At 38.7% G+C, this 13,657-nt stretch overlaps 1 protein-coding gene across 1 annotated transcript; it reads left to right on the top strand.

Annotated features, from left to right (window-relative positions):
* The first annotated feature begins 2,010 nt into the window (after positions 1-2,010).
* Positions 2,011-3,154, top strand: LOC103695845 (probable glutathione S-transferase parA). The gene is made up of 2 exons (XM_026800681.2): positions 2,011-2,463; positions 2,620-3,154. Exons 1-2 carry the CDS (start codon positions 2,143-2,145, stop codon positions 2,962-2,964), a joined length of 666 nt encoding a protein of 221 aa, XP_026656482.2. The 5' UTR covers positions 2,011-2,142; the 3' UTR covers positions 2,965-3,154.
* Positions 3,155-13,657: the final 10,503 nt, after the last annotated feature.

Genomic DNA, 13,657 nt, shown 5'->3' with positions numbered 1-13,657 from the left:
AGTTTGGCCAGTGTCTTCCAACCAATTTATAGCCGTTGCAAGGTTCGTTTGGAGGGACTTTTAGTTGACATCCAGGATGATCGTTTGATGTCATTGCTTGTACAAATTAAGCAGTCATTTTCTTATGCGAGATTATTCCACCCAAAGTGCTTGACCGGATGGTCGTATCTTGACATAAGCAATGACAGATCGGGTAGGGAATCGGGCAATCAGCATCCAACAACATGAGCGAGAAATTCCCTTCTACCGTGTGGTTGAAGCTTTGGCCTTGCAATCTAGCAACGAGGAGGAGGAGGAGGAGGAGTAGTCACTGATACCGGGATTATTATTTCTTAATATCATGTATTTTTTTGTTATTATTATTTGAAAAAATTATAGAGATATCTCTTCAAATTTGAGCCATTTACGCTTAGATCTTAAAAGTTTAAATTAGTCGCCTCAACTTCAAATTCATTATAATATGGTCTAGCCGTCTGTCTCCATTACAAAATATTATCACATAAAGATCATCTGATAATTAATTTTTTATAAAATTTAAGAACTACCCCTCTCACTAACATAGAAAGGTATCCTTCCTTTGGCACGAATTGAAGAGGTGGGGAAGGAGAGTCATGGAAATATAGTGCTTTGAGATCTATGCAAGCAGATGAATGACATAGGATGGAGCACTTTGAGATATGTGCAGGTAGCTAGATGATAGAGAATGGAGCGCTTTGAGATTTATGCATACGGATAAATGATAGAGAATAGAGCACTTTGAGATTTACACGGGTAGATGAATGATAGAGGACAGAGCGCTTTAAGATCTATGCAGGCGGATGGACGATAGAGGATGGAGTAGCTTGAGATCTATGCAGATGGATGGATGGTAGAGGATGGAGCGATTTGAGATCTATGCAGATGGATGGATGATAGAGGATTGAGTACTTTGAGATCTACGCAGGTAGATGGATGATAGAGAATGGAGTACTTTAAGATCTGCGTAAATAGATGGATGAAAGAGAAAGGAGTGCTTTAGGAATTATGCAGGTGGATGGATGAAGGAGCTCTTTGAGATCCATGCAGATGGATGATGACAAATCACGGAGTGCTTTGAGATTTGAGCTAGCGGATGGATAATAAATGATGGAGTGCTCCGAGATCTCTGCAAATGGATGGTGATAGAGGATGGAGTGCTTTAAAAGTTGTGCAGGTGGATGATAGAGAGGATAGAGTGCTTTAAAATTTATGCCAGTAGATGAATGATAGAGGATGGAGTGCTTTAAAATTTGTGAGAGTGAATGGATGACAGAATAGCGATCATCGTGACGCCTTACATGAGAAGAATCCGTGAGGATTCTTTGCATGTATGCTTTTCTCTCATTAAAAGCACGGATCCATTGAAGCGTCGGAATTCAAATTTGATATAAATCAGATGCTTAAGAGCTTCTTCCTGAGTCAAAAGCTCATTGAGCAATTCACTCCCGTTTCGTAAGCCATGATGTTAATAAATAAAGAACTATATATGGTGGGTGCATTCATCCATCATCATCACATGCCCATCATTCCACTTCTTTAAAATGCGTGCCTTTTTTCTCATCCATCCCAACAAAGTCCTACCATGCGATGAGCATCTCATGCCTAGCCAAATTAACTACACCTATTAATTAGCATCTTTCTAAACTCATCAATTTTCAGTCCAAAAGGGATTAGAGAAGTTCAAGTAAAACCTACCCTACATGAAGTCTTCAATGGCGACGGTTCTCCCACCTGCTGGCCCGGCCCACAAAATCATCGTCTACTCGAGACTCCTCTCGTCGTCGCATATCATCGTGGTCAACTCTACGACGGCAAAAAAAAAGAAAGAAAAAGAAACCCACCCTCCATCGTGACGCAAGCCATGACGCGCTCCCACTGGAAAGCAACTATTTGTTTTTTTGCGTAAATAAAAGGAATACCATCTTTAATCTAAAAAAAATCATCCATACGAGAGTGAGAGCTGAGGTGAGAGATTACCTCACCTTCCATGACCCGATCCCATCCTTCCATAAAAAGTCCACTCCTCCCTCCTCGGACCCCAATTAGCGGTCGGGCTTCTTCTGATCATCGTTTGTTGCTTTCTCTGGAGCGAGCGAGGGTGAGAGAGAAATAGAGAAGGAATCAATGGCGACGGCGGCGAAGGGGGTGGTGCTGCTGGACTTCTGGGTGAGTCCGTTCGGGCAGCGGTGCCGGATCGCGTTGGCGGAGAAGGGGGTGGAGTACGAGTACAAGGAGGAGAATCTATGGGACAAGAGCCCGCTGCTGTTGAAGGCGAACCCCGTCCACAAGAAGATCCCTGTGCTCATCCACGAAGGCAACCCCATCTGCGAATCCCTCGTCATCGTCCAATACATCGACGAGGTCTGGTCCAACAACCCCCTCCTCCCCTCCGACCCCTATGAGCGGGCCCAAGCACGCTTCTGGGCCGACTTCGTCGACAAGAAGGTAATTACTCTTCTTTGATCTTTTATTTATATATATACATAAATAAGACTTGGATCACAAAGTATATAAGACTTGGATGTCATCTTTTAGAGATATCAATCTCTTTTTGTATAAAATTAAAGCTTTCCAATTTTTTGGGATCGTTACCGTCATTAGATCTACGAATGTGGGACGAGGCTGTGGAAGCTCAAGGGGGAGGCCCAGGAGGAGGCCAGGAAGGACATGATCGAGATCTTGAAGCTTTTGGAGGGTGAACTCGGAGACAAGAAGTACTTTGGAGGAGAGACCTTCGGCTTTGTGGATGTAGCGTTCGTGCCCTTCTCGGCCTGGTTCTACTCCTACGAGACGTGCGGCAACTTTAGCGTTGAGAAGGAATGCCCGAAGCTGGTGGCGTGGGCCAAGAGGTGCATGGAGAGGGAGAGTGTCTCCAAGTCCCTTCATGATCCCCACAAGGTCCATGAGTTCGTCGGCCACCTCAAGAAGATGTATGGAGTGGAGTAGAGGAAAGAAGCGTGGTATATGGATCCATGGATTAAGTAGGGATGTTTTCAAAGTTTATCGTATTTGCTTTTGCGTTAGAAGGGAAGTTTATTGTGCTTGCTTTGCGTTACAAGGGCATGAAATGGTTCTAGTGTGCTCTTTTGCTTCTGAATAAAAGAATCTCAATTTGAGTGTCCTATTTTCCATTGAATCCATGTAACATGAAATGGTTGTTAACATCATTAATTAGAAGGGTATCAAATTATGAACTCTTTAATACTCCTGGTCAAGTATGCTTCGTTTGTAAAGTCCCGAGACTTGGGCCATCTTTAAAGATCCCTAAGACCGGGATTGGTTTATTAACTGACCGATGAAGGGAGGATTCTTTCTTTACCGACTCCTTTTAGACTCAGAATTGGGATTATTTTCAAACGGAGAACAAGAGAATTTGCCCACTTCAATTATTCCTTCTCCTGCAGGCTGCAGTCCCTGGTATCCATAATCTATATATACACGCTTTCCCAAAAAAAAAATCCTAATACAGAATTATTTATTAGAATTTTTATAGTTTAATCAAAGTAAAATGGAAATAAGGTTGGCACCACCAGTACTTCCTTCGTTTCCTCTACCTTTCCCCTCACTTAACCCCTCTTTTGTGAGCTTCTTTTCTTTCCTCACCGTGCTTGGCTTTTTGGACCCTAGCGTCCCTCTGTGCTTCAACGCCTCGCGTCCACGTTGCCCCTTCGACCCTGCCTGATCTTAGCCGAGACAAGCGACAAATTAATAGATAAATAGAATATATCACCGCAAGTTTCGAGAGTTCCCCATCCTCTCAATGATTGTGGTATAATAGAAAGGCCTTATTCAACGGAACTGCTACTTTTGGTCCACAACTACAACTAATCCTAACTTTTGATTTCCATATTTTAAAATTTTGAAGATGCCCCAGAACCCGGTCAATAGTGGTTTTTTATGGAAACTTATTTCGACAATTGAATTCGCTTCTCATGTATCCTTCCCTAAGTTGAAATGCGAGGCGTGGAAGTAGGGTATCTACAAGGTTATTGGGTTAGGTTGAGTTTTCAGGTTTAGGTCAGGTTGGCTGATGTTTCGGGTTGGGTGGGTCCTAACCTGACCTATTGGCAGGCCTACTTTGCGGTAGTTGGATGAACATCTAGACTTTTTATAGTCTGTTTCACTCTTTTTTATCATGATGCATGATACTAGTAATGGATTATTAGAAGGCACTTAAACCTGAGAATGACATTACAACGGGTGGACGACATGCACCTAATTGTGGGCCACATGGAGTTACTTTAGTAATCTTCAAAAATAGTCCAATTTATTATTATAACTGCAAATTTGAATCACATTAGAAAAAAACCCTAATTTTGGAGATTTCTTGGTTTTATACATTGAGTGCATTGGAGCAACCCTTACTTGGCTTAACTGACCTCATTATGGGCAATGAAGTGGCTCAAAAGGGAAAAAGAGTTGGTTTGGTGGATGTTGTAAGTAGGGTGCCATCTGCCTCCATGCGAGGCCCCCGGCGACATGGTATGCAGAATATCGGAGAGGACAAAACCTATGCTAGTCTTGCACAGAACAGAAGATAGAAAGGAAGATAATAAAAGATTTTATAGGGGTCTCTTAGATAAAGATTAAGAAGATTTAATGAAGTATTTTGTAATCACGACAGTGTTTTTCGTGGGTGATCAACTACCCAAGACTACTACATTCTCTTCATAGATGCAGAATGCATGATGCATGATGTTAAACAAAAATAAAAATTAACCTTTAAAAATCAAGAAAATCACGAAAATTTTTCGAAAACCAAGTTTTAGAAATAAGGGTACCTACTATCGGTGCAAGGAGTAATGAGGTGGGCTCAAGATCCGGCATTATAGCAACGGATGATTTAGCAGAAAAAGTGTGGTCTCTAGACATCAATGGATCCTCATTATATACTGGATTTTATTCTACATAACCACATATGATCTATATGAATATCCTTCATTTGAGACATTGTATACGAGTAGCTACTACCTTCTATAGCTTCAACCAGATAATAGGTCAGGTGTCATTCTTATATCTTCTCTTAAGTAGAATGGTTAGCCCAATATCAGACAGATGATAGGTATCAAGGTTGCTATCTAGGAAGCCCAAATTATCAATGCAAGGAAGGCACAATATCTAGATTACACTTAAGTCCAAAGCCCTAATTAAGAATGAGATTCTAATATTTGAAGCAGCATAGATATTCCACGGGGAACTAGCTGTCTAAAATATATTGTAATTCAAATTTATTTGATATGTGCATTTTCAAGTTAAAAATTGTGTATTTTTCTATTTTTGTTTATTAAATTGCATCTATCAAGTAGTCATACACTCTCGGGATCACTACGAAATAAAATAACAATAAAACAACCATAAAATCAGCTTTCAAAGATCCCTATATCTTAAAATAATCATAAAACTAAAAGTTAAAAAATAAAAAGGTTAAAGAAAAAGCAAAGTGGTATGATACCTATACGCTTCTGCGTACGAAGTGTGGTATTTACTATACCATATTAAATTGGCACCAAATTAGTATACTATTAAATATCGAGATTGCGAATCTTGGAGGACATTAGGCCAGTCTATCTTTGTTGTTGGCAAGACTCCTTTTCTTGTAGGAAACTACTCTCAAACCATTATTATGAACCATAACTTCAAGCGATCTACACACCCCCTCATCTATAACAGTGAGAAGGCAGACGAGTGCTTAACAAATCTACCTTAAAAGGTCATTTTAAATCCTCCTCTATCGAATTCCAAATCTGATCACCAGCTCCACCATATCAGTCACTAGCTTATTCTAGTCCTGGCTTATGACCATGCTCTCTTATCATTTCATTTTATTATGTAAAAAAACACTTAAAGGCTTTAAAGACGAGCTTGCAATTATTGTTTTTGAAGTAGGGTAAATTTGGTCAAAGTTTTTTTCACATTGTGCAATCATTTTTTTTTGGTTGTTTGTCTACCTATCTGAGTAAGTATACGTATGTATGTATGTTGTATGTATGTACGCATGTATCTATGTATGTATGTACGCATGTATGCTATTTTTGTATTTATTTATGTATGTCTGCATCTATGTATTTATGTTTCTATTTGTGTATGAAGGTATGCATGTACATATGAATGGATTGATGGATGGATGGATGAGTGGGTAATGGTGAACTTATAAAAGTGCAATCCTGCAATGTTGTTAAGGTACAACATTTTTTGTCACAAGGAAGCAACGGGGAGATGGCAAAAACCTCTTTCACAAGAATCTAAGTACACTTTTAAGTCTGAAATCATTTTCTTTCTTTCTCACCAAAAAAGTCATTATTTTATTTGATTGTGTTCATTAGTATAGTAAATTTTTGGGTGATAAGTAAAATTTCAAATCTCAAACTAAGGGTTATGAAACATGAACTTTGATCTCTAGTGTAATGTTAACACGGTGTTGCAGCTCAAAAGAAAGTCATTTTCAAGCTAGAGTGTAGAATCGTTGAAATGACAAGGAGATTGAAGATAGTACATAATGATCTAAGGAAGCTAATTTCCTTGACATCAAACAGATGAATGATTTAAAAATTCTTCCAGATTCCAAATGTAAGAAAATCCTTTACTTTTTCCGACACATATTAAGGGGTATATTAGTACCCGTTGATGCTAAAAAGTAAGGTCAAAAGCATCAAGAAAAGGCTATCCAAAAGTTTCTAGGGAGCAATTCTCTATCAACTTGTGAAAAAGGTTTCCAGATATGATTTTTGATTCAGCTAAGCAAGGGAACAGGTTGAAGTTTTCAGCTTGCTTTGATCTTGAGTCCAATAGATATATAAGTTTTATCTTAATCCTAGGCTCACCTCATACTTTATGACATGCTACTGTATTTTTGGTAGACTGCACCTTCTTTAACATCCTTAATGAAGTCAAAGCCATTTGGTGATGGCCTGTTTGAATCGGGCCTATTGGCCCATCTAGCTTTTTTTTTTTCCTGAGAACCTGTCCAAATTCAGACCAAATCCTAACTTTTGGGCTGCGCCAAAAAAACAAACAAACAATGGAGCTCTTTTTTTCTTCCCACAGAATTTGGGCTCGGTGGTATTTGGTTGATACAAGACCATACTTAAATGAACAGCCTAATTTATGAATTCTATAAAAAATTTCAGCTCAATCCTTTAGAAATATCGGAACAGAGGGTATTTTTCCGCCCAGACAAACAATTACAACCTGCAACTAACTGGCACATCTTGTTTTCTCCTAAGAGTATATATCAAGCTTTAACCCATACCAGGACCAGCAATATCCTAAAGAACTACATGTTTTAATCATCCGTATTCCAATCTTGTACACTAATATTAACCAAAGTCCAATCTTTCTAGGGAGGTAGCTAGTTCAGATGCTTAGAAGTAAGATAAATCAAGGATAGACTTAACCCAGTAGCTGGAGCGTGCTCGTATCCATATAGATTCCCTACGGGAAGACAGCTCTGCTCCATATAAGCGCCCGTCTTGTCTCCCTCAACATCACCCTGCAATCATTACTCAAATATATATAGGAGGTAGGGTGGGGGAGGAGAAGGGGAGGGAGGAAGAGAAACCAGCGTCATGTCTTGCTTTCGGTTAACAGCTTTGTGTTCTTCTATTCTGAAGCCGGTAAACATCGGCATTTCGTTATCCTTCTCTCTATTTGTGAAATGACAAATAAGAGCATAACAAGAATAATGACGTGACACTGAACCTGAAGGTAAAGGGTGCATGGTGATGTGGTCTCTATTAGTGACCACCAAACTGGTTCCAAGATATGTTAGCATAATTTTAGAATCATGTAATAACCTATACCACCCATAATATTTTTCTTTATTAACACGATCCCGTACCAACCCATATTATTTTTTCTTATTAGCGTTATCTAACATTGTTAGAGTGATTTTAGGAATCACATAACAACTTGTATCATTCATAATATTTTTTTTATTAGCGTGATCCTATATCAGCCTATATTATTTTTCTTTTATAGAGTTTGTACATGAATATATATAACCCCTATAGCTAATGTGATAAAATAGAGAAATAAAATTATTTTTCTCTTTCTCTTTTTCTTTTGTTTTTCTCTTTTTCTGCAAAAAATTCAACATGGTATCAAAGCCATCAATCACCTAATCTTTTGCCGTTGCTATGGTCGTTATTGCCATGTGTAAAAGCTTTAATGACCCCCTATTGCCGATTTATTGATCTCTGTTTTCTGGTGAACTAACACCCGAAGATCCTCTGATTCAGGTGGATTTGCAGATCCTTTGTCTTCCTACAGATCCTCTATTTACTAGTAAATCAACATTCTAAGATCCTATATTTTCTAGTCGATCTACATATTCTTTATTTTCGGTAGATTAACATCCAAAGATCCTTTATTTTTTAATGGATCCGCAGCTCCTCTCTACTATTTTTTTCTCAGCTTCAGATATTCGGTTGCCTCTCCTTACCGTCGCTCGGCCCTTTTCTCTCCATGTTCTGTTTTATTTGCTGCCTTTGGCTCCTTCACCATCTAATTCGTGGTCTCTTGCTCCTCTTCCATGGTGGCTCTGTCTACGATGATCGTCGACCTTCAGTTGCATTCTCTCTAAGCTCTGTCCTCGCCGCAACTATCATCTTCTATATATCTTCTCGCTACCACATCATCAGACAAGTCAATCAACCACATCGACAAACATATCAGTCTATCACGTTAGTCAGACACATCAACAACACATTATTTTGCTATGTTAGTCAGTCATGTTAGTGGATGCATTAGTCTACCATGTCAGTTAGCTACGTCAATATTGCCAAACATACCATTTGGTTGGGTTAGCTTCCTAATTTGTTATATTAGTTTCTAAGCTGCTATGTCAGCTTCTATTCTATCATATCAAATTATATATTGCCACATCAGTTTGACATATTAGTATGTTATATCGGCTTCTAAGTTATTACATCAATTTCTAATATGCTATATCAGCTTTTAAGTTGCTATAACAGTTCATATTCTACCACATTAGGCTCTGTGCTGCCATGTCAGCTTTTGATCTACCACCACGTCCGCCTCTGAGCTACGATGTTAGCTCATAGTCTATCACATCAGTTTCTAAGCTGCTACTTAAGCTCTTCATCTAGTACGTCAGTTTTTAGGTACATTAGTGATCTAGTTTTCAAACTTGAGTTGGCACCTATAATACCATCTTGAGTTTGAGAAAAGATATTAGAATAACTTTAGTGATCATGTAACAATCTGCATCACCCATAATATATTTCTTTATTAGCGTAATCATGTATCAACCTATATTATTTTTTTTATTAACATGATCTTATTAGAGTGATTTTAAAGATCGCGTAACAACCTGTATCACCCGTAATTTTTTTTTATTAGTATAATCCTATATCAGCCTATATATATATATATATATATATATATATATATATATATATATATATATATATATATATATATATATATATATATATATATAGAGTCTATGCACGAATATATATAACTCCTGAAATATATCGAATATGATGGAACAGAGAATAAAATCATTTTTTTCTTTCTCTTCTCCTCTTGTTTTTCTCTTTTTCTGCAAATATTTCAGTAGGATGGTTTTTTTTTCTTCCCACACTGTATGCTAAAAGAATAAAAAGGAAAAAATAATCATAAAAATGTTTTTGGAAAAAGAGCTTTATATTTTTCATCAAAATAAAAAAAAAAAAGAGTTTTGTGTTTTGTGCTAGAGAAGAAAACCAGAGAAAGAGACAGAGAAGAAGAGAGAGAGAGAGAGAGGGAGGGAAAAACTTAAAGAAAAATGGGAGTGACTGAGTGAGTGAGTGAGTGAGAGAGAGAGATTGAGATTGGGTGCGTCCCTAGGGATGGGTGCGAACGGTGCATCCCATCAGAGCAAGAAGTCTGCACACACGTTACGACTTAGTCTTTTAATTAAGGTGGTTCCTACCTGCATGTTACCAGCTAATACACATCTTCATCAAAGAGTCCGAGGCTCCACGGCATCATTAATTTCTTGATGATGAAAGCCTTCTGGAAAATGGAATTTCTTCTGTACACTTGTACTAGATAGCTGGCCAAAGAGCCAAATCACTCAGAGGGAGTTGTCACCTTCTTGATATTTTTCTACCAACGTATGATCCCTATTACTTGAATTGCTCGCAAAACAATTTAACCCCATGCTCGGAATCCCACAACCTAAGCAATCATATGATCCACTAGAAGAGAAAGTTAAAAGCATTTGTACACCACAGTTTTAAGGGAGTTTCTTGAATTTGCTACAAAGGACATATCAAGATCATCCTTCATAAATGTAATAATGACCGAAAGGGATCGGAAGAGGTTTTTTGTTTTCGGTAATTTAAATCGGCTTGAAATAAATACAACCATAGGAACCATTCACAAAATAGATTTAGTATGATTGGCTACCATTCAATCTGTATCACTATTAGCTTTTCTATAAATATGTGTCAGTTCATAAGACTGTATAACAATTGCCCTTGTTCTCCAACAATGGCTTTTTATTTTCACAATCAAAGTTTCATATGATTGTGCATGCATGATTAAGCTTCAATCAAAACCCATGGGCCACTTGCACCTCATGAAGCAATGTCATGATGCAAGAAAATTAATTTACAGGCTGCCAGCCTCATAAAAATTATTCCCTGCTATATTTATCTCAATAAAAAACTCATGCCTATCTTTGTGTGGACATGCCTTAGATCCTAATCCTTGGTGGCAGTGTGTTTAGGTGTCATTGGCCCAAATTGAACCTTGGTATGATGTTAACCATTTCCTTGACACCAACTTTAGCGGCTGCTAGATGATCTGAAGCAAGCAAGCTGCCATTCTTCCATTAGCTTATATGGTTTTTTAAGGTCCAGAATGCTGTAGTCTTCCATCATACCAGATTCACACGCCGAAACATATCGCACAAAGTCAATGCAACACTATGATTAATTAGCAACGTATATAAGTTATAAGTGCAAAATATTGGGCATCCATGTTACTATCAAGCATCATCATTCAGGCTACAAATCATTTGGTGCCAAGAGAGCCATAACTATATTTTTATATTGATTCCTAGGGGTTAGCTGTCAAGAATTAGCAGAGCAAATACTGATTGAGTTGATCATGGAGTAGCTTAGGTCTAAGTCTGAAACTCAAGAGTCATCCGGACATGATTGATTATATATCCAAACATGTTTTACATGGTCCACTTATTAAAATTTATAGTTGCCAAAGACGCTAACATATGATGCAAGGAACAAACCGACGATTAGATGTTCGTGCTTGCTCTTTAGAATATATTGTAATAATATTGCTTGAATTATCAAAAAAGATTGCTATCTTGATCTTTTCTTTAGCCAAAAGATTCTTTCAACTATTCTCACTTACTTGAAGTAGCTGATTGGACTATTCTACTCACAAGCTTTAACAACTTACTCAAGAAGCACTCATGCATCAAAAATCATCGCCTTGTTTTTTAAATTGCTCGAAACCCTAACAAACAAGTTAAATCATGAAAGAAAGACAAGATCCGAGAAATCTTGGAGTGAGCAGGTAGTATTTGCCGGAAGATTAATCTCTGGTCGCTAAGTAGAGAGGTGTCGTCAAAGTTCTTGCTTTAACTATAACTAAGCATTAGATGATGTACCAACAAAAAAACAAAAAAACTAAACACTAGATGAATGCAAGTATTCCTTGCTTTACATTGAGACCAGGGGAAAGAAAGGAACATATATAATAGGTAAAGTTTTGCACATTCCAAATGAAGTGGCATGGATGCTTCTAGAGGCGTGCTGAGTGGCAACGTATGGACTCAAAAGAAAGCCACGGCCAATGCATTATTAGGGTAACCCACGTCATCTGGGGCCAAAGAAGCTAATGATCACCCCCCAAGGAAACAGCCAAAGATATTTGCTCCACAAAGGAACCCTCCAAGCCTTTTGTGACAATCACAGCGTCCACGTGTAACCACAACCAAACTCCTCTAGACCTCACATCGAATGGATACCCGGAGTCTTCTTGCACCTTGGAGTTCCATCAAGACCACTTGTATGTCCTCGTGTCGCTCGGACCGTGTGATCAGAAGCAGTGCTTATCACCATCATAAATAGTCTCCCATATTATATATATATATATATATATATATCCTCTCTTTAAAGCCTTCCCCTTCTGCAAAGGAAGGCAAAGACGAGGAGAGAGAGGAGACGACGACAAAGTGGCAAGCATCTGTGTGTGGGTCTCAGTGAAAGCAACCCCATTAGTGGGGTCGGTGAGGCCACCAGCTTCACTGCCCTGACCTCGAGGGAAAGTAGAAGGATAAATAGGAAGTAAAGATGGGCAGTGCGAGGGTGCCAGGTTTTGACTGGACCTGCATTTGCTGCGAGCGAAGAGGAGACTGATTGCCTGCATGCATGGGCAAGCCTACAACGAAAGAGACAGAGAACTCTGGAAGAAATGTTTGATCAGTGTCTTCTGGGTTTTTGGGGATTGGCAAAGAAGACATGGAATTGGGCATGGGAGCTGCATGCAAACTGGGAGGAATCAAGAGATGCCATGCTATCAAAATTATGTATTCTAAGATTGACTTTATCGTTGGCATTCAACTTGCGTATTTATCTTATCCACGCGAACTGCTTACTATTAATGAGTTACCGTAAATCTAGTATTCAAATACTAATACTAATGATGGAGCTTGTTAGCTTCTAATAACAGAGATTAGATTCGTAGTTCCGCATAGTATCTGACTTCTAAGATTTGTGGGGAAAAAAAAGACTAGGATGAGAATTGGAAGATCAAGATCTTTATTTTGCCCTCACCAATCCATGAATGGATTTTTCTTTTTTCTTTTTTCCTAAAAGTAGGCCTAGAGACCACCGAGGTGGTAGCATGGTTGGAACGGGGCTAAGATTCCACTGGAGTGCCCAGGTTCGAAATGCAAGGGCATCGATTAAATGTGAGGACCGGATGCCTCCCGCCTGATTTACCCTGTGGAGTCGCCATCTGGTCCGCCAGTACTAAGGTGGTGTTGGGGTAACGTACTTAAAGTAGAAAGGGCTGCCACATTGGTGGGGTTGCCACATTTAAGTTTTCAATTAAAATGGTATAGTTAACACACATTCGAAACAAAATAGCAAACCTTCGGATGTTATGCAGGGATTGGACAACTTCGCACATGAAGGATATTGCATCAATGGATTGGACTTAGTGTTAATGTACAAGTTTGTAAATATGATTTGAGATCAAGACTCTTAATCGCAACAATGGCACTTGTCATGATTAGAGCTGAGCCCTGCCAAACTTATCGTACATGAAGAGGCTTCCTCTATTCAAGTACTTCAGAGGCCTCCACGCAGCTCATGAGATGGAAGCACCAAGTAGCAGTCAAGATAGCTTAGTCTTTGCTTATCCCCATAGTCATTATTTTAACAAGCAATAATGTAACATTTTCGCGATCTTAATCCGACCAAATGAGGATCCTGACAGTGATGCTCCATCAGAAAGGAGCAGAATAACATGAGTAAGCGTGACCAAGTTCAATAAGAGAAACCCCACCATCTCTTTATCAGCAATTAATTAATCCCAGTTTTGTGCACAGAGATTTAAGCAGAGCACAGGAGATCACGATGAGAATTAACTGTTAAAG

Source organism: Phoenix dactylifera, chromosome 16 (genome assembly GCF_009389715.1).
Source record: "Phoenix dactylifera cultivar Barhee BC4 chromosome 16, palm_55x_up_171113_PBpolish2nd_filt_p, whole genome shotgun sequence".
NCBI classification, from domain to species: domain Eukaryota; kingdom Viridiplantae; phylum Streptophyta; class Magnoliopsida; order Arecales; family Arecaceae; genus Phoenix; species Phoenix dactylifera.
The sequence above is the reverse complement of the archived record's forward strand: the minus strand, read 5'-3'. Positions and strand labels throughout refer to the sequence as shown.